Here is a 22,067-nt window from a genome sequence, read left to right as displayed (position 1 = left end):
GATCACTTGGCTGGGTGACCTCAGGACAGTCACAAATTCTCAGCCTTACCTACTTGTTGGGAGGATAAAATGGAGAGAACCACTCTGAGTCCCCGCTGGAGAGAAACATGAGGTTTAAATGAAATAAACTTTCACACAGGATGTTCTTTCCATCTAAGGCTATGTGATGATGATCAATTGAACATTTCTCAGGAACGCCCCCCCCCCCCCCCGTTATATAAGTGAGGCTCCATGTACAAAGCAGCCAAATGCAGTGCTGATAGATGGCTTGACTTTCGTATTTCTTTAGTTACACCTAGATCTGCTTCCCACCTTAAAATATTTCATTGGCTGATACAGAAGGTTAAAATCAGTATGGTGGAATATGAATCTAACTGCTGCCTTAATATATTTTATTAAGTTTAACAACCAACCATTGACTGTAAAAGCCTATGTCATGTGTGGATTGCTGTTTATTGCTCTGTTGAGCCATGAGACATGTGTACCCCCTATATATGTTGGTGTGGACGGAACCTATTGAACCTGAATACACACTGAAGTAACATAAAGAGGAAATTCCTTCTTCCAGTATCTCTCACTCCAATTCACAATATTAAAAGAACATTAATTATGAAAGAAATCCATAAGCTACTCAAGGATCCTAGCCCAAGTATTGGGGGGGAAAGTTTGAGGGGAGTAGTGCTAATATCCAGGCTATGGCATTAAGCTCAAATTCAACAGATTGACTCCACTAAAAGGAGTCAATCATGCCAAGTATCTGAAACCCTATGTGATAAAGTAGGTGAGAAGTACACAGGAAGGGGGAGAGAGAGAGAGCTGAGGGGGCTGTAGCTACCGATGCACATAGTTTGAAGTGCACTTCTGATTCACAATGCAGGGATCTAAGCAAAGGTGTGATGTCACAGTAGATGGGGACTTAAATGTAGGGGAGTTGGAGCCAGCCAAAAGTGCACTGTGATGGTAGATTCTAGCCCAAGACAAAAAAAAAATCTTTATCGATTTTGAGAGAATAGATCTCATCCACCCTTCCCAAGACTAAATAAAGAATTTTTTTCTATGGTTTGTAATTTCACAGGATAAAAGAGAGGTTCAGAGTCCTGGAAAAACTTCAAAAATGGCAGAAGAGAAGGGAGGTATCTAGGCCAAAAGCAAGTTGTCCAGGGCAGTTTTCATTTGATCTGCTGTTTTAGTAGACAATAGGCCTATTAAGTCAATCTGAAGCAGGAAGATTTGAGAAATGCTAACGTGACATGGTTCTTTTTATTGCTCAAAGCATACTGAAACTAATTGAAGACTTATCAAATACTTTTGCAAGTTAAGTTTTACAATTAGACCATATGAAAGAGACAGGCATTCCAAACAGTTGCCTTGAAAATATCTTTAATAGATACTAGAAATGCATTAGGCCACACATCAACTGCTTGCTCTTGAACAGTATCAAAACTGGGATCCAATTTCATTGCAGCAGCTTCTGTGGTGTTTATCAAATAAGTGTGATTCAAGAGGCGGTGTGTGTGTGTGTGCTGTGATTTCATAGTCATTCTCTTATTTCCTGTACTATGCTAATGCACAGCAGTTCCTTGATTTGTAGTATTTAGCCTTTCTTAATTTATGAAAAACTAGAGTATCAGTTTTCTCTGAGAACAAGAAAAAAAATCAGTATCAAGTAAACTCGGATTCAGGGCCAAATCTAATGGTGTGCTGGGAGTTAAATAAACATCCAAGCATTTCTTCCTTTAAAAAACATGACCCTGATTCAAATCTGGACTGGGGGGTGCTGCACCACTTTTTTAACTCCACCCCCAAGTGTCTGACATGACCAGTTTTTAAAGAAATAAAAACAATTGGGAGCTAGTTCATGGAACTCTCATTGTCATACCTTGTATCTAGCACAGCCTAATCCAGACATTTACATGACAGAATGGTCTATGGAATTTGCTTCAAAATAAAACGTGTTTCAGATCACTAGCACATAAAACAGAAGCATCCACTTATGCTTCATCAGAAACCCCACTAAGTAAAGAATACCAATTTTAAAAAATAGGTCCAATCCCTCCCATATATCTTGTCCTGAGAGGAAAATTATGTGGCTATTTGAAGCCACAGTTTAAAAAATGTGGGATGTTTATCTCATAAAGCTAAGCAGATCTCTAGTCTGAATGTGTAACTCTAAGACAGGTAGATCAAAAATCAGCTAAGAATAGTTGATTCATATAGCCTATTTGTTTTAGAGCCTCTTGTCAAAATCTGGTCAAAACTAATGTCAAAACTTTTGACTGCAAGCTAGACAACATTATAGTTTTTCAGAAATTATAGATAAATTTTGTAGATATGAAATAACTTCAGATAAGAGACAACACAATACAAGCTTATAGTGTAGTCATGAAACTGAGTGACAAAGACTGGCTGTGGAAATGGTAAAATCTAAAGTGGCATAGCTAGATGAGTGCAGTGGTAAAGTCACAAGGTTTTTTTTCTTCTTCCTAGAAAAATAATTTCGGAATGCTTGCAGTTCATCAGTGAAGACTGGTCTGTTTTCCCCATCTCCTATCAGAATGTTTTTGTTCTTGGGGCACTTGCTGAATTTAGTCAGTAGGTGTTTCGGTTTCAGCTGGGCCCCTGATTAACCTTCGGATTCCTCTTTTTCCTGCAGGCCCTTTCGGCTTAGCAAAACTCTGTTTGTGTGCATGCTGTTTAGGATGGACTTCTTCATAAAGGAAGTCAGCAGTTAACTCATCTCCATCATCTATTTCAATCTGGAAGGGGAGGGAAAGAGAGAATTTAATTTTGAGAATATGTATTTGCTTACCCGTTTTTTAAAAATACATGATTATAGAGCTTCAAGATTTGGGCTATATTCTCCTATTTCATAAAGTCTTATGATGCCCATACATGACACATATCTGAGCCAGTAATAAAGATCCATGCACAGAATCTTCTGTATACCGATGTCTTTTGCTGCATTTGGACAACTGTATTTTATGATGGTTGCACTTTGTACCCTGAGAAGACAGGCTACTAATCCAAAGTAACAGTCTGATTCTATGTAGAGTTCAGGGTGCCCAAGCCTATTAAAATCAATGGGCTTAGGCATATTTAATGCTGCAAAGCATCTGTCAATTTATTCTTGTATAGTAAAACAGAGTGAGAGAGAGCATGTGTGTGTGCGTATATAAATACATTTTGGTATTTATATGAGTCCTCTAGCATCAAGTGGTATTCAAAGCTGCATACAAATTAAAGCCAAAAAAATCTAAATATAACTTTAATGGAGCAGCCAAAGAAATTAGCAATGGAAAATCAACAGCAACTGTGGTTGTCTCTGGGGAGGACATCTAGAATGTGGGTGGGTGCCATCCTCGAGAAGGCCCAGCTCTACAATCCTCCTCCTCCTCACCTCAAGTAAGGACAGAGAACAGAGCTTCCCTGATAAACAGGTCTGTTGGGAGCACAAACTCTGCAAATACCAAACATCTATGAAATCAAATGAGTATATAATTCATGGCTGAAATGAAAACAATCACTGGGAAAAGTGAACATGTAGATATGAGCAACTGACTTGCCATAGATATAGTGAAATTGCATTAGTTGTCAACTATTTGATAAATTGAACTAATTTCCTCATTGCACACACAGAAGCATTTAGATTCAGCATGGAGTAGCTGACCTCTGGTAATGACGCATGAAAATTGGGACAAATTGCGGAACAAAGTACAACCAGCTATTAATTACAGGGCTTGAAGTGGTCAAACCACAAGAAGAAAGCACTCCCAGGCTTAAAATACATAGATCTACAAATATTTCCATGGGATTCTGCTTGCTCATGACCTGCTATAAGACCTACTTTTATTAGTAGCCATTGTGATGGCTGTTTCTGCAGAACACGGCTGGCTACTGCATGTATCCTGTGCAACAGAAGATGACATCCAGTGCATCTTAAACTCTCAGGCAAAAATGGGTGTTAAGAGAACTGGAAAGCAGCACAATGGGTGGCAGAGTGGTAGGAGACACTGCTATACCATCCCTGTAATCTCCAAGAGACACAAAGCCATAGTGGAGAGTGCAGGGCTGGTTTAATGCGGTCTCTTAGCCCAACGTCACCCGCTATGCTATAATCTGATTCTTAATTTGGAAAAATCTCTTTTTTGGATAAGGTTTCTCTGAGAGTAGGAAGGGTACTAACAGTCTTATGAACAATGGTTAATGTAAGAGCTAGAAAGCCCCTGTTGTGTCCATACCTTTCGGATGATCTGCATCCACAGCTGTCTTTCTGCGATGTCTAGGAGTGGGCTCTTGCAGCTAGAATATAGCATCCGCTCTCGTATACTACACATATAGCCAGGCATAGAGTAGATAAAAACTGCAGAATGTGTAAGCAGTGAAAAGTTTTTTTAAAAAACATCATTGACAGTATTTTACTTCAAAGTATTATTGTGGCTTCCAAGTATTACTTTGAATACTTCAAAGTATTAAAAAACCTAGGAGACACCGTAATACAAATGATTTCACTGATTTATAAGAACTAAGTTTTGTGGCTCATAATTTTCGACCACAAAACACACACACCAAACCCAGGAGACTTCTGATTCATCCAACTAGCTAATCAAGTTTGTAGCCTGGAATTCTGGCATACCTATTGATTCCAAGTAGTCTCCTTCATGGGAATGTTTGTAGAGGAAAAAGTGGTATCGTGCAGAATCCTTCGGAATCCTTTTTGGTAAGTCTTTCAGTTCAGTCGAGAGTGTGCTAGCCAGGACAATCATTTCATTTTTCATATCGATTTGCTGTTAACATACATGATACTGGTTGGCATAAAATATATGCACAATATATGTGTGATTCAAATAAAGTACTACATGAAATGATTAAAGAAAACATTTTCCAAATTTAAATAAATAATTTTAATCTTTCCAGTCTGAAAGCTCTAATGCTGTAGAACTCCATTGTTGAGCACTATAAAGAAGTATCATCTTACTATTTACATGAGCCAAAATGAATAACGTGTACACCAATAACCTTCAGAATGAAGGCAAAGGAATAAACCGACATGCTTACCAATTGCACATAGTTGAGCTGTTTATTTTTCAATTCTTCCAGTGCCTGGAGGGCTTCTTTTGCTATTGGAAATGCTACTCCCTGTAGAGTCTGATGCTTTGTATCAACACCAACTTCAGTCTGTACCTGAAAAACAATATTGAGCAGCTTCAAAATGGTCAACATATAACCTATCTCCACTCTGCTCAATCCATGTACTATTATTGCATGATTTCTGCTCTTTCTGAATTAGGTTGGTCTTTAATAAATGATAATCTTCAACATAAACTGGCTACATCTGAAGAAGTGGGCTCTAGTCCCTCCACATTGGTTAGAAATATTTGGAACTGGCAGGTGCTCTTTTGATGCAAAGGTTTTTTTCTACAAGATAATCTAAAGCAGACTTGGCCACCTTTGTTGATTCGGACACATTGGATAATGCACTTCCAATCCTCTTTAGAGATCTTTTGGAACTGAATTTTTCATGTGTGAAACAAAAAATCCACTTCAAAACAATTACTAAAGTGCATTATCCAATGTGTGCAGAATCAATTTTAGACTTCCAGCAAATGGTTCCCTGATTCTGAACACTAAAAGAAAACCTTAGCCTTTTGCCACTGTCTCAAACGTGGTACCTCATTAATTTTGATTTGTCGAAGTTCTTCTTCTGCTGCAGTCAGAGGGGCCGGGGCAGACCGAGTTATCAAGTACTTTTGGTATCCATTCAAAGAAACATCATCCTGAAAACAGATGCATCAGCTTTTGCTTAAGCGGTTTACCCATTCACAAAATTTTACACAGACGTCTTCCAATTCAATACAGTTTGAAAATGGAACTCGCAATGGCTCACGGAGCTTGCTTGCTGGAGGCTACTCAGAAGCAAACCCTGCCAAATCACCCTTGGCAAAATACACACCTTGTTTGTTCCGAATACTTCATCTTTAATATGTCCACCTCCAAATTCTTTCTTCAAAGTAGCCCGAGTAGCTGCATATAACATTTTCTGACGAACCTGATAGATTATACAGGAGACTGGTTATGATCTTGGAAGCTGAATAGAATGAAAGTTAAAGGTACTCCTCAAAGTAGTAAGAGATACAGTTTCAATCCAAGGACTCCCTTCTGCAAAATAAGAGTCCTCCTCTGAAAAAGGAGTTCTTTCTCCCAAGGAATAAAGACTCTCATTTAGAGGAGAAGAGTCTTTGGATCCAACCTTTTCAGTCCACTTTCCTACTGTGACAGTTTGAGATGAAATCAACTTTCAAAAACAGAAACGTACATTTTATAATTCTTATTTATGTGATGCAATCAACTTGCATGGAAAACCCAGAAAGACTATGCTGGCCTAGTAGAAAGTATGATAGAGCAGAGCCTACATTTTACCTGCTAAACAATGAGTTTGTTGATTGGCCCTGATTAGCTTACCAACAGCCTCAAATTTGCCATTTATGACATGGACCTATTGACTGGCTGTCACACTCCTTAGGAAAAGTCCAGAAGCACCTTACCCTGTACCAAGTTAAGGAGATGTGGAACTGATCACTGCCTGGATGGGAGACTATGGAGAACCCCACATAAACCACTCTGAGTTTTCCAAAGGAAGAGTGAGATAGAATACTTAATGATTGACAAGTGAGAGAACACAAATGACTACGAGAGGGGATTTGGTACTTACCTTAAAGTGTTAGGAGGTAAGGTAAGGAGGTGGGGAAAGTTAGATGTGTTCTAAGAGGGAGCTCCAGGTGAAAAACTAGCCAGGAAGACCGAGTACAACTGACTGACCAAGCCGGAGTGGCATAGTAGCAAAAGTGGAGGTCTCAGGCAGAGATACAGCATGAGAGAAAAGATGAAAGATAAGAGTATAGTAAGGCCACAAGGACTCATGTACGCAAACCACAGTAGTAACACATTACATTGGTGTTGAATGGAAGCTAGAAAAGAGACCTGGGGAAATTTGTCATTATTACTGTAGCAGACAGGCTAGAAATTTCTAGCAACAGAATTCTGGACATGGATGAAAGATCCCAACCAAAGTGTCATGACTGGAAAGAAGGTTGTAACAAATCAAAGACGATGTATTTAGACTTGGAAAAATGGAGTAAAGAGTAATATGGGGGGAGGGAAGAGAGCTGGAGAAGGAAGAATGTCAGCATCTGCTAATTCCTCGAAGGGAAGTGATGAGGGATGAACGAGACAAGGCCCAGATGCCTTGAGTAACAGAATGGATGGTAACAGCATTGAGAGCAATGGAGAATAAGCAGCAGAGGAAGGAAGATGAGAGGGTCTTGGACATTCTGAGTTCCAAATGTCAGCAAGTCACTTCAGGGAAACAGCTAGGTTGGAATGGAAGGGGCAGGGAAGAGAGAGATTTATCTTGATCACCATATCTGATATTTCTATGCCACATGGGGAAAACTGCAGATGACCAATACAGAGCCCAAAAGAAGGGTGGGTGTGGAAAGACCTGAGAGAAGGGTCATTAAGGTATACTGTACCTGGGATGTGAAATGCAGGAAGAGAGCTACTGTAGTATATAGCTTGAATGACAATTTAAAGGACAGATCACTAGCAAGACAGGATGGGGTACCAGTACCTTCAGCCCAACCACATTCTGAAGACTATGGGGAAATTAAGGTTTTGTAAGAGGGGGTGGTGATTTTTGCAAATCCACCCCCTCCCCAAAACTCTGGCTGCTCTGTTTCTGAGAGTGCACTGACCCTCAGGAAGAAAAATTTGGAGGGCTCAGTGGGCTGAATCATGAAAAGGAGATTGGTGAAAACTGCTAGCCCCTCTTAAGAAAACTGAAGTGCCCCTAACGCCACTGGAGAGAGAAAGAAAAGGAACAAAAAACTAATAAACACACTGTCAAAACATTTACCTATTACATTGCCCTTCTGTTTTATTAACTTTCTCAGAAAGTATACTTTTAGATATTTTTCTTCAAAACAGACTTAAGCCAAGGTTCCCTTCTCGCACAGAGTAGCTCCCCCATTTGGGTGGAGTATGGGTGTCAATTCAACAAGTGTGGACATTTCTTACCCAGGAGGATGCTTATTAGGAAAAATCCATGTTCTTTCTAATATCTACACACACACACACCACAGTTCTGAGGAAGAGCACAAAAGGAAAACAATTTTCAAGAGTGCTGGGGAATGTGTGCCTGTTTGTGAGTTAAAGGACCTTGTTGTGATACAAAATAAGTGCTTAAAATGCAGCAAGACAACTGAGGAGGCAAAAACCCCCACCTCACAGTTTGAATAGTACAATAGTCATTTAATTTTGTTACTTACAGGAGAATGATCTGGGGACCATGCAATGAAAATCCATTCATATCCTTGAGCATTTTGAGAATCTAATCTGTACAATACATAACATGGCTGCTTGTCTTCAAGAAGTGGGAGAACAAAAGAATCATAGTCCTTTTCCCAGGATTCACCAGGTTGTTTAGCAGATCCCACAATAAGCTGTTCTGTAAAGATATAAGTGTAGTTAGGACATTATTGACAACAACCTCACTACAAATCTGCTTTAAAATCTACAGTGGATAACTGCTTGAAATATAAGACAGTACAGAAATGATAAACACTGATCAACTGGAGTCGCACAATGGAAGGCAGACAAAGGTCTCAACTTTTTTTTCTGTAAAACTGTTTGGGTTTATTATCATTGCAATCATAAAACAGTTACACCCTTCTAAATTAATGGGCTTAGAAGAGGGTAACCATGGCACTGTTAATGCCGTAGTGTTACATTTCCAAAGACAGACGATTTGGATTGCAAATTTTGGTAAAATCTGTAAGTATATATCCTGTATATTTAGAAATACTTAAGCGATTGTGTTTTATATTTACCAAAAATGAAAGACTTCCAAGATGAAGTCATGAATTTAGAAACTGGAGAGGGCTTGGTGAGGGGGAAAATCAAGCATTTATTATTTACCAGACTGATTTTGGTAAAACATTGCTTTTTTTTAGCATACACAGCAGTAACTCATATCTATTATTTTCTGAAACAGAGTAATCATTTTTATCCATAAAGAAGCAAGCTTTAACAAATGACATAAAATACAATGTAGCCTCCCCAAAATGAAACAAAAATCAAAACTTTTAGGACAAGACTGAAATCTTGTGATGTCACCTTGTTTTGGAGTAGGGAGGAGCCACTGCCCAGTGCCACACGAGCTGGGCAGGTCGCTGCGGCAGTGTAGGCGGCAGGCTGGCTGGCAAGCAGTCAGCCGTGCAAGTGGAGAGTAAAAGAAGTTCAATTCACAAGAAAAGTGTTGAAATTCTTTAGGACTGGGCATGCTGTGATTCCAGTGAAATGTAGGTATATACCATGGGTTTGATCCAGCCAGCTTTTTCACTCACTCACCTAATCCCCTCCATACTACAGCCCGACCCCACATGGCTTTTATCCATGCAGTCCCATGACCCACAATACAGCCTTTTTAGAAGTCAAAGAGGGCCTACCTTTTCATAATAGACAAAAAATGTTTGGATCCAACCCTTTAACTCCAAGAATTAGGCCTGGTCTACTAATACAGTAAAATGAGGTGGAACGTAGTGGTAGAGAGCCATATTTTAAATGTTCCCCATGTAAAAAAACTCCTGGCAGGGAGGTTCCAGCTTAGCCCTTCACATTCTGAGCTAGTGTTCCATTTACTGGATATTATTATTGGAGCAAAGTACAAACGTGTTTCAACTAAAGTACAAATCTGTTGGGTAAATATGTCATACAGAAAAATATTAAAACATATACAAAAATCTGATAAATGAATACTGCATACATTAAAATGTAACCGGATTCTGGATTGTATACTTTGCTTTGATTTTTTCTCAGATCAGTACAAAAACTTCTTTTACAGGAAACAAATTGTTGCAGGAGGTACTTAATTTAGGTCTGGAATCTCTGCTAGATGTATAGCACAAAAAAATTGAGTTCCAATAAGTGGGTCCTCAAAACTGGATTGAATCTTGAAAAGGGTACATCCAAAATCTGCAACCATATCAAACTAGTTACCCCAGGTCAGAACTTGAAATAAGTTCCCACACTTAAATGAATGTTGGTTCTCTTGAATACAGGTAAGATCTTACCAGAAAAATGCTCATTTCATTGGGAGCACTGTAAATATTACTATCATATAGTAATATAGTATGTGTTCAATTTTGGGCACCACAATTTAAGAAGGATATAGACAAGCTGGAACGTGTCCAGAGGAGGGCAACAAAGACGGTGAAGGGTCTGGAGACTAAGTCCTATGAGGAAAGGTTGAAGGAGCTTGAAATGTTTAGCCTGGAGAGGAGACGACTGAGAGGTGATATGATAACCATCTTCAAGTACTTGAAGGGCTGTCATACGGAGGATGGTGCGGAATTGCTTTCTGCTGCCCCAGGTCAGACCAGGACCAACGGCTTGAAATTAAATCAAGAGTTTTTGGCTAAACATTAGGAAGAACTTCCTGACAGTTAGAGCTGTCCCTCAGTGGAACAGGCTTCCTTGGGAGGTGGTGGGCTCCCCTTCTTTGGAGGTCTTTAAGCAGAGGCTAGATGGCCATCTGACAGCAATGCTGCTTCTGTGAACTTGGGCAGATCATGAGGGGGAGGGCAGAATGGGTTACAACAGTGCTTAGTTCTCGTGACCCTTCTTACATGCCCAGGTAATGCTACCTTGGGGTCAGGTAGCAATTTCCCCCAGGGCTGTTTGGCTAGGGATCCAGGAGTTGTATTGCCATCTTCTGGGCATGGAATAAGGGTCACTGGGGCAGTTGGGGAGGGTAGTTGTGAATTTCCTGCATTGTGCAGAGGTTTGGAATAGATGACCCTAGAGGTCCCTTTCCAACCCTATGATTCTATATAGAATAATTAATTAACTATCATTAAAGATATGTAAAATACAAGCAATTTCTATGAAAAGTGTATATTTCAGGAGTCCTTGTTTCCAAGACACCAACACTGACAAGTCCATTCAGCGTGGGAACTTAAATTGACCTCTCTTTCCCTAATCTATGGAACACTCTAGGAGGGACTGAGGTGTGTGTGTGTGTAAACACTTACCATTTTCAATAACTATTTTTAAAAACCTGTATTGTCCATTCCGGGCTCTTGCAAAAGTCTCTTTGACATCTTCACTAGCTGAAAAAGCCAAAAGAAAAAAAGTAGGTGTTGGCACTTCAGTTATCTTTCAGTTAAATCCATTCCTCTGAGCAACGCATTACAAGAAAAAGCTAAAGCACTCAAATGAATCTTTGGCAGTTTCCACACAGGAACTGGCTTACGTGGTTTCTGACTGCTGGCATGGCTGCCAATAAAGGGCAAGAACAACAGAGCTTCCATATGCAGTTCTCCTGCCCCAGCCCCCTAGCAGCGGCCACCCTCCCTCCTCTGGGCCACCAGGGCCGTTTCAATGGTTTTCAAAACGGATTCATATATTATACTGTTAAAACAATAAGTGTAGCATTTTCTGTGAATTCTCAGCTTTCATTTTTTTTCTAAAGTGAATCTCTAATCCTTTCCATTATAAAGATATACCTTTCTGACTGTATCTCTGCAACGGAAGGGGCTAGACACTCACTTTTATCCTCCCCTCCCAGCTGTTTATTTGTTAGAGAAAAGCATATTTTGGGCCTAACAACAGCTCCGGGATATGGGAGGGCATTTGAAGTTAAGAAGCTCGTGTGAGAGAAGAAGTTCAATCTTCCTTCCATGCAACAGTCCATATCTGAACTCGGGCTGTGTCCACCATTTTAAGCCATTCCAGAGATACACTCATGGATCTACCTAAGTCCCATTTAGTATGGTGCTCAAAATGGCTTCACTTTGACCAGACTGTGCCCTTTTAATATAAATGTGGTAAAAAGTAGTTATGAATGCATGGAGTTCCCTCAGGCCTTGCTGATAAACAGTGAGCAAGGCATCCAGAAAATGTCTGTTTCCTCTAAACAGAGCGTGATCTGATTAGCATATATGGTTTGACATTTGTTTAGTATACACAATTTTAAATATTACCACCTGTTAATTTTGTTTCAATAAATACTTGAAGTGAAATTACTGATTAAGTAAAAAAAAACACCTTATTGAAATAATTCTTGTAACAAAGACAATATAGCATGTATGTTTTAAATATGTGCTCCTATGAGCTACCTGTGCTTCATGTTGCCTAATATCAGCCCTAGACACGTTTATGTTCTGTTTCAGGATTTCTTCAACTCTGTATTGGATTCTTCCTAATGCTATCTATGTCTTTGTAAACTTGTGTTTATTTACCCTATGGCATTGTTTATGGAAATATCCTTGAAATGACCTAAATAAAATAAATAAAAATAATTCTCTTACAACCAAAGGCACTGAAAATTACTGACACACTCATTTTAGCAGTCAAAGAACTGTGCATGAAATGCCATTAACATATTTGTCTACTTATCTATTTCAGCAGAATTTAATAGTGCCATCCTAAGCAAAGTTATACCCTTCTAAGCCCAGTAAGTTCAATGGACTTAGAAGTGTACAACTCTGCTTAGGATGGCACTGAACCTCTGCCAATAAGGAATCTTGTTTTACTGTCAGTCTCCATGTTACCACTTGCATTACTTGTTAGTTCAACATCAGACTGCAATACCCCTACCACCAAGTGAGAGGAAACACATAAGTAAGTTTTAGCTTTGGTTTTGATATGACTAGCACCCAGCCAATCAGGGGAATTCATAACTTTGGCCATTTCCACACTACTCACCTTCAATCGGAACACTGTGGAACGTTGCAAACAAAACCGCGGAAGATAGCGTTTTCTCGCGAGAGTGTTCCTGCGATGTCGCACAAAACTCACGTGAGAAAAAACTATCTTCCGCGGGTTTTTTCCGCAATGTTCCGCAGCGTTCCAATTGAAGGTGAGTAGTGTGGAAACAGCCTTTTTTGTGTGTTTATATTGCATATATTTGTGGCTATTTCTCCTTCACTCCTATTTAAAAATCAATAAAACACGCATGTATTCTCTCACACTATTCTTCCAGATAGTTACCAGCAAAACTGCAACTCTGAAACTGTCAAGCTTTCCTAATATTATATTGGCAATGGCATCCATTTTTTGTTACTACATTTTGAAACAAGGAGTCTTTAGAAATGTAAAATTCTCCACAGAAAAATTAAGCACTAGGAAATTTTGTGTCTGACATCTCTTGTCCACACCTGAGCAGAATACAGTGGTGGAATCCTGAGGTCTGTGTAATCAGTCTCAAGGTAAAGACAGGTAAACTTTTTTAAAAATGATCTCCCATTTGAAAACTTCCCACAAATTAAAAATTAGTGAGCAGAGAGAAAGGTTCTACCTTATTTCTTCACCTGTTGAGCTGGTTTTCCACTTATGGGGGGTGACTTAGTTAGGGTGCTTTGAAATCTCTCCCTGCAATCTGATATGGGACTGTCTACTTGTCCATCTGGGCAGGCTGCTGCTTCATTCAGCAGCACGGGTAGCAGACCACTGGTCCATCATAACTGTCTTTTTCACTAACAGCATCTCTACAGGATCTCTCACACTTTCCCACTGTCACTACTTGACAACCTACTCATTTATTTTAAAACATTCGTATCCTTCCTTATCAGTCAAGGCTGACAACACAATATTATGGCATTTAGACTGGCATCAACCATGAACGAGGAGGTCTTGAGGAGTCTGGAGGCTTCTTCCCTAGCCCTCTTGGACTTATTCAGAATCAACTAAACCAACCTTTATACGACAGATGCCCTGGCAAGCAGAGATGTAGTGGCCACTTACGTTTTGATGGTGAGAGGCCTGCTGTGACATGTAAAGGGCAAACTCCAAACTTACAGTCACTTGAGTCTCCAGAAATTCCTCAACATCCTGAGACTTGAGCTTGTAGGTACATATAGCAGAGGAGCCTGCAACATATCACTGCGCAGGATACTGGAGAGACCTAGGACTGAAACCAGGACCCTGTATAGGCACAGGATGCATTATACCACTGAGCAGCGGGGACATACTTTGGCTCCACTGAACCAGCTAAACTACAGAGTTACAACTATGTTTGAACCCAATGTTTATTATATTAATTCAAGGAAGGAGAGCTTAGCATAAACCAGTTTGGGTGATGTCTATGCTGACCTTACAGATTATGTTTATAAGCACATCAGCTCTGCCTACCTTGGACAGTCACAACAGTGATTGGGAAAATGTTTTGTGTTAAAAGAGGAATGCTAAAGGGACTCTCTCAATTTACAAAGCTCCCTCCAGTATGATTTGGTGACATATATAACCAAGAATAAGCTCCCTAATTGCATACATGAAAGCCTCCATCTCTTAGACCAACACGCTTTAATCAATGGAAGGTACCACTTCTATTTCATCATCCTCCAGATTAATCACATTCAACCATTTCAGACCCACTTTTAACCCCAAGGTAGCAGCATGGGACTCACTGAGCTACAAACACATGCCAGTAAGTGTCGTGTTACTGCAGCTGCTTGACTGGAAAAGGATGAGCCAGGGTTATGACCTCGCCAGCATCAAGGCTAGGTCTTCTGGAAGCCAATTGAGAGCTAAAGATAGGAAACACAAGCCAAACATCAAGAGGTATGCCCTAGTGATGACCAAGCTAATGCAGGCAGGTTCAAAAGCCCTTTCTCCCTTGCCTTCTCTCTCAGTTCATCCCAGCCTAGCCATCTTCCATCCCACCGCCCCCATCATCCAACACTCCTTGAGGCACAGGGCCCCAATCCACAAATATGAGTTTTCTGAGAGAGCAGGGGTTCTGCACCACAGGATATGCATGCTGTATTGGAGATTGACTGTCAGGGATAGGCAGCAACTGAGGTAGGGAGAGGATGAGAAAAGTTATGTGAAAACTTTTTTCTTGGGAGGGGGGGGGAGTCTCCATGCCATGAGCACATTTATTATTTATTTAGAACTTTGTCATGCCGCTTCTCCAGGAACCTGTATGAGGCAGCTTACAAAAGAAAAAATATTGTTAAAAATTTAAATATATTAATTACAATCCAGCATAAAAACTCAGCCCAGCATAAAAGCATAAAGCATAAAAACAGACTGCGGGCAGCTTAAAATATATTTAAATGGTGGAGTTAAAAGCCTGGGTGAACAGAATTGTTTGGGTCTGGTGCCTAAAAGAAAGCAACACAGGGACCAGGTGAGCCTCCAGGGGAAGGGCATTCCATTGGCGAGGTGCCACTACTGAAGAGCCACCCTGTCTCTGGTCGCCCCTTCCTCACCTCTGAAGGTGGGGGCAGAGAGAACAGTGCTTGTGAGGCAGATCTTAACTTGCAGGCTAGACACTCTGCATGTGAGGATGGACTGCTGGGTTTGGGAGATGGCCAGGTTGTAGGAGGAGAGAACAGGCAAGGGAGAGCTTTTGTAGGGAGGGAGCCTCCGAACTTCCCTGCGCTAAACCAATTCCTCTCTCCTGCTGAGCAATCTCACTTAGCAGTCCTGCTGTCCCGTCAGCACCTATGCAGAGACAGGCAAAAGGTGTGGCATCCTCACTTCCCATGCATATGCATTGACAGAAGGTCCTTCCAAAAAGCAACAACAATAACTATGTGTCTAAGTCCAGTCTTCACTAACATTTACATCACACACAAAACTATTCATGCCAATTAAAGACATTGTTTTAAACGGCTTACAGCACAATCCTATGCAGAGTTGCTCACTTTACTCTGAGGAAAGCATGGTGTCTTGGCTGATCTGTACAGATCTGAAAATCAGTGGATGTGAGACGTGCACAGCAACTCAAGAGAATATATTTTCCTACTGGAACTGACGTACAGCAAGAATCACATGGATGTTACTGAGCTACAACCAAAGGAAAATTTGTCTCCTCATAGAGAGCAAGTCAGATCTGTAAGCACCACTGCCGGAATGGGGTGTGTGTGTGTGGAGGAGTTCCTCCCTTCCTTTGGGCTGCCTTGTGGAACAAGGGCAGGCGTTTGCTCCTTGCAGAGAGCCCAGTAAGGCAACGCCAGCGGATCCTACCGCTGCTGCCAGGAGAACATGCCTGTGACCGTACGGTTTGCACAAGAGCTGCCAGGCTGAGTCTGCCGTCACGCAAAACTATACAAGGCAAGCTGTAAGAAGGGCTGCCAGCTCCATTCTGGCAACACTCCCGAGCCTTTAATACTCCCGGAGAGACGTTTCAGCAGCCCGCCCTCCCCAATGCCCAACTGTTGAATTTCCACCTCTTTATCCTCATGCTAAAAAAACCAGCAAATTTCACTTTAACGTCAAACACTTCCGGGAAGCCCCCACCCATGATGACAGGGGATTCAGTAAAATGCGCCTCCTGCCCCCTTGAACTCGGTGGGGCTGATCCCCGACCGAGCCTGCTGAAGCTCTTTTTGCCCTAGGAAGAACTTCGGTCTGCGCTGCAAGGCCCGCAGCGAGCGGGGTTGGTGGAGCGCGGTCTGGGCAGCCGCTCCAGATCAGCAGCGTGGCGGCGGCGGAGCAAAGAGGCAGGTAGAGGCCGCCCGAGGTCCCCTCAAAGAAGCCGGCAACTGCCCGCCCCGGGGGACTCTGCGCGCTCGCGCTCGGCGGGGGGAGGCGGCTTCAGGGGGCTTTCGCGGGCTCATCCCAGGGGCCTCAGCAAGGAGGGGGCGAGCGCGCAATCTCGTCCAAGGGAAGGGGCCGGGGCTCGAGCCTGCCCGACTGAAACCCGCCGCTTCTACCGCCGCCTCCGCCTTATGCAGGGCAAGGCACTCTGTGCATGCCCAGAGGCACGGGTTCTTTTCTTAGGGCGTTACGTGGCCAAATGGGTCCCGGGGCTGAGAGGCGACAGGAGGGAGTCCCCAGAGCGCCTAGCGAGCGGTTCAGGCGCCGGAAGCTTGGCCCGTCCCCGATCCCGGGCAGGGCTCGGCGCAGGAGAGCGGCCGGGGCCGCTGGCTGGGCCCCAGTGGGGCGAGGGCGATCCGGGGCCTGCGCTCCCGTGAGAGGTACCTTGGATGCCGGTCTGGTGGGACATGGCGCTGAGCCGCCGGGAAGCGCAGCCTCTGCCAGGGCCGAGCAGGAGCAGCCGCGGAGTCCCGACCGGCCCGGGACGCTCACGTGACGCCTCGCCGCCACTCAGCCGCTCGCGTGCCCTCGCCCGGCCGGCGCCTCCTTCCGGCCCGGCTGCTGTGCCGGGATGAGGCTGGGAAACTCAGCGCCGCGGAAACGCCTGCGCGGAACCGGCCGGCGGTGCGAGCCGGGGGGCTTCGAACGGGGGCTCTGCGGGGCTCCCTTCCAAGAAAATGTGTTTAGGGAGCGCTTTCTGAAGACGGTAAAGCAGGAGCTTCGCCGAACGTCAAAGAGTTCTCTTTGGAAACTTCCCTTCGGAACAAACTATTTATTAGCTGGGCCCGATACTGGCTTTTCTTGAATTCCAGCTCTTCAGTCACAAGCATATTTACTTGGCAGTAAGCCCCATATTGTTAATTGGTAACTACGGATGAATAAAGATGATTTTTAAAAAAATATCGCATTTGTTAGCCGGTATGCTGCCGCCCATCTCAGTGACTTAGGGCTTGTTTTCATGAAAGCATAGATAAGTATTGCAGCCTGGAAGTTACATTGAAATCAATAGGACGTCCCCCTAGGAATGCATGTAAGGTTGGGATAGCGCAAGGTTTGGGTCCAGTAGCATCTTAAAGACCAACTGGATTTCCAAAGTTTGACCCAAGTACATCAGGTCCCAACACATTACAATAAATGATGGATATTCATTTAAAAATAAAACCTGCAAAACAAAATAATGAATAATTTCTGTTCAGAGTTTTTCTTTAATTAATAAGAAATTCTTGTCATCCTGGGAGATGCAAAGTAGCATGCGTACAAGTAGCAGCCTGACAAGGAAGACCATTCAACTTCTTAGTTTAATAATAATAACAACAACATTCAATTTATATACCACCCTTCAGAACAACTTAACACCCACTCAGAGCAGTTTACAAAATGTGGCATTGTTATCCCCACAACAGTCACCCTGTGAGGTGGATGAGGCTGAGAGAGCTGTGACTGACCCAACGTTACCCAGCTGGCTACAAGTGGAGGAGTGGGGAATCAAAACCCAGTTCTCCAGATTAGAGTCCCATGCTCTTAACCACTACACCAAACTGGTTTCACTTGGCTATTATCATTCAGCTTCTGTAATCACTCTCCATGATATAAGGACAGATGGACTCACTCACATTCTAGCTGTATCTGAAGAAGTGAGCTGTGGCTTACAAAAACTCATACCCTCCCACAAATTTTGTTCATCTTATAGGTGCTACTGGACTCTTGCTCTTTTCTACAGCTACAGACAGACTAACATGGCTACCCATCTTGATCTTGCTTAGGATCAGACAGTGGTTTTAGGGCTCATGTATGAAGCAGTACACTTGTGTCAGTATGACAAATCTAATTTGGTTTAGGAAAGTGTGAAAATCAACTAAGGAAATCTGGTTTGCAGTGATCCCCAATGCTGTAACCAGCAAGGAAACATACTTCTTACTCCCCTAAAGCAACAAGCTAATTATAGCTCCCTACCCATGGTAAGAAGCAGATATTGCTTTTGTGATTTTGATTTATTACTTATTAAATTTGTAGTCCACTCTCCCTGCAAACGGGTCAAAGCGAATAACATCATATAGAACCACAAGAAAATCACATTTAAAAAACCCATAAGATTCAGTAAAATATGTAACTCTACATGGCAGCCCATACTGCTTGACCCAAGCCAATACATCCCCTGGGGTGGGAGCTGGTAAACAACATTAGGCGAGTCGATGGGGAAGCTGGGGTAAGGATTTGTTTTCATATTTACAGTTATGTTACAGTTCATTCCCCTCCCCGCCCCCTGCAAACATGGGTCTTTCTTGTGAGGATAAAGTGGAGGAGAGGAGAATGTAAGCTGCTTTGGCTCCAACTGGGTAGAAAGGCCAGGTATAAACAAATTGTTGAAAAATCTCCCCTGACAGTCCTTGGCCCCACTGTGTCGATTTTGTTGATTCACGCTCCAGGGTTTGGAGTTAGAGATCATGATGAAATCGACCAGCTGAGCTGGGACTCAGAAAGGCAACCAAGGTCCTCAACAATGGCCGCTGAACAAGCAGGCTGGTGCCTAGGCTAGGTGGAAGGAAGGGAATGATCTGCCCTAGGCTCACTGGTGTGCTGTTGCTGCTTTTGCTATTCCTTCTGCTTATTAGAGGAGGAACAGCTCCTTTCTGCCTGAGTGAGGATCTTTCTGCAGCAGCTACTGTTGGGTTTGTTTACTTAGTTTTTTCGTCCATGTTCACCCTATCCTTCTCCTCCAAGAGCTCAGGACTGTACACATTAGTCTTTCCCCTTCCATTTTATCCAGATGACCACCATCCTGGAAAGCAACTTGCACTGAGAGAGTGATTGGGCCAAGGTCACCCAGTAAGTCTCAAGGCTATGTGGGGATATGAACCTGTGTCTCCAAGATCCTAGTCCAATGCTTTAACCCCTATACTACAAAGTAATGCGGGCTTTGTTTTGTTGTTCTGTGAAGTTGGATAGCTGGTGGTGTTGACTGCTCACTCAGCCAGTGTAGCAACTTAATACTGAAATGCTGATCAGTGTATGAACTGCGTATTGGCAGAGTATGAACTCGCATCAGAAAAACAAGAGAAAGTCTAGGCTCCCATTCTTCTTGATCTGAATTGGGCCGACATGTGCCTGGAAAGTGCAGAACTTCAGAAGGCACCTGTCCACCCAACCCAGGAGTGCCCTGGTGTCCTAATTAGTCACGTAACATTTAGTCAGTCTAGTCATGTCTTTGGGGAACTCTGCAGGCAAGCCGCTCCTTACAAAGACTCACATGCCAAGCTGCCTGCTCCCAGTGGTAACTTTACCCATGAAAAACACTGGCAGAGGAGCGTTTGCATTCTGCTGCATTCAATTAACTGCTAGTTTTTATATTTTCAGTTGGATTTTTTGCACCTTCTTCCCAAAATGGCATGGGTGTCACCTGGTCAACATTGCTGTGCTCCTTCGGATGTCAGTAGAGAATTCTATCCATGATACAGACAAAGACACCTTAAAATCGTGACTTGGAACATCCCCCCCCCTTTTTTTTTGCATTTTTGAACATCCATCTTGATAAAGAGATCTGGAAAACTTAAAAGCTTTATTTAGGTATTTATACCCTGCTTTCCTACCCAATGGGGACCCAAAGCTGCTTATAACTTCATTCTCTTCTCTGCCATGTTATTGGCCCAACAAGCACCCATTGAGGAAGGTTGGGCTGAGAATAACTGACTGGCCCAAGGTCACCCAGCAAATTTCCATAGAGGATTCTCTATGACCATAAAGGACTGGGGATTCAAAGCTGGTTCCTCCAAGTTCTTCAGTCCACCTGTTACACCAAACCGACACACTTTTAAATGGTTTCTCCCAATAAAGGCTTTAGTTTTTGGATTTTGCTGTGGACCAATGCAGCTACTTCTATCTTTTATGTCTGGTACAATGGAATCCAACTCAGTTTGTCAGATAGGTGAAATGTTATCCTGAGGTGGTGGGAGTACACACACACACACTTTAACCACTGGGCTCCAAAAGCCATGAAATATAAGAGGAGCTGTATGTCAGATATTTCTATACAAACCTTTGTGTACATATGTTATGGTAACCCCTCACTGTGTTATATTTACCCCACTACTGTAATTGAGAAGTTCCAGATATTAGCACTTTACCTGGGTTGGTTCCTGACTAAGAGAACTTGATTCTCGAAAGCTTATGCTACAATAAAATTGGTTAGTCTTAAAGGTGCTGCTGGACTCTTTTTGATTTTGCTACCACAGACTAACATGGCTAACTCCTCTGCATTGCAGGAAAGTGTATCGAAAACTTATGTTTTTGTAGGATTCACTTTACTTATATTTAGGTAGAGAGCAGGTGGAGGCACAGAAACAATCCTACAGAGACGCAGATCTGCTATCCCCTATCAAATTTTCATAGGGATCCTTTACTCCCAAGTCCTTTAGCTAACTCCGGTAGAGTTTATCTTCCTCAGTATATGAACACTTCTTTTTCACATCTGGATTGGATACAATCTGAAGAAGAGAGCTTTGACTCTTGAAAGCTTCTACCTTGAACATCTAGTTGATCTTTAAGGTGCCACTGGACTACTATTTTACTGCAGACCAACAAGGCTACCTACCTGAAACTTCCTTTCCACACAGACATCTGCTCCACCTCCTCCTAAGCAGACAGGGAGTCCATCACTTCATGCCTGAATTGGTAGCTACTTGAACAAAATCCATCTCTGGAGAAGATCTTTAACTATTGTTAAAGGACTATGACTAATCCCCTGTCTAGGGCTCTTGTTTCCTACAGGCATGTCACCTCAGACTAAGCCTGTAGAAACCCATAATGAAATATTCTCTCACTGGTTTACAGTTGCTCAATAGTCCAAGTCAGAATACGACTCCTGTACATAGTTCCTGACATACACATTGGGAGCCATTGTTACCCAAATAGGCAGTCTCTTGATTATTAGCGGAAAATTAGCTTAAAGGAGACAGAGGGGGTAACAGAGAGGATTCCCCACCAATGTTTACGGGAATTTTTCCCTCAAGAGAACTCTTGAAATAAATCAGCCAGATGTTTAGCCAGAAAGTTTTTTATTAAAAGAGAAATAAAAGGGCAAACATACAGTCACACACAGCACATACACACAAAGCTAATTAAGAGGAAATCAAGGAGGAGAGGGGAAAAAGCAATTTCAGGAAAGATTATAATTACTAGTCATAAAGTCTGTGAAGGCAGCAGCAAAATGACCAGGGGCAAGGTGACATTCTCACCTTCAAAATAATAACTTGATGGGTCTTCCAGAGGTGGATAATGAGGTGGGAGAAGCTTGATGGTCTCATCAGAAATGGACTATAGGTGTAAATAGTGCTTGATGACCCGGTGGTACCAGGTTTGGTGAATAGTGTTAGGTGGTGCTTGATAGGGTAAATGAGTTGGGGGAAGTGAGGCAGGGCGTGGATGAGATTAGTCAGAAGTTTCTTGGGAAACATCATTGTCCTAAATTA

At 42.4% G+C, this 22,067-nt stretch overlaps 1 protein-coding gene across 2 annotated transcripts; it reads right to left on the bottom strand.

Moving 5' to 3' along the window:
- Positions 1 to 1,241: 1,241 nt before the first annotated feature.
- TWF1 (twinfilin actin binding protein 1) lies at positions 1,242 to 17,138 on the bottom strand. 2 transcript variants are annotated; one of them, XM_054989145.1, is made up of 10 exons: positions 16,987 to 17,075; positions 14,463 to 14,582; positions 11,088 to 11,165; positions 8,325 to 8,498; positions 5,951 to 6,046; positions 5,670 to 5,774; positions 5,056 to 5,181; positions 4,634 to 4,784; positions 4,239 to 4,360; positions 1,242 to 2,756 (listed from the first exon to the last, which is right to left on the bottom strand). In XM_054989145.1, exons 3-10 carry the CDS (start codon positions 11,088 to 11,090, stop codon positions 2,586 to 2,588), a joined length of 948 nt encoding a protein of 315 aa, XP_054845120.1. In that variant the 5' UTR covers positions 11,091 to 11,165; positions 14,463 to 14,582; positions 16,987 to 17,075; the 3' UTR covers positions 1,242 to 2,585. The 2 variants fall into 2 exon arrangements, with proteins under 2 accessions (XP_054845120.1, XP_054845121.1); XM_054989146.1 differs by lacking the exon at positions 14,463 to 14,582 and having other exon boundaries at positions 8,325 to 8,503; positions 16,987 to 17,138.
- Positions 17,139 to 22,067: the final 4,929 nt, after the last annotated feature.

This window comes from Eublepharis macularius, chromosome 9, assembly GCF_028583425.1.
Source record: "Eublepharis macularius isolate TG4126 chromosome 9, MPM_Emac_v1.0, whole genome shotgun sequence".
Taxonomy (NCBI): domain Eukaryota; kingdom Metazoa; phylum Chordata; class Lepidosauria; order Squamata; family Eublepharidae; genus Eublepharis; species Eublepharis macularius.
The sequence above is the reverse complement of the archived record's forward strand: the minus strand, read 5'-3'. Positions and strand labels throughout refer to the sequence as shown.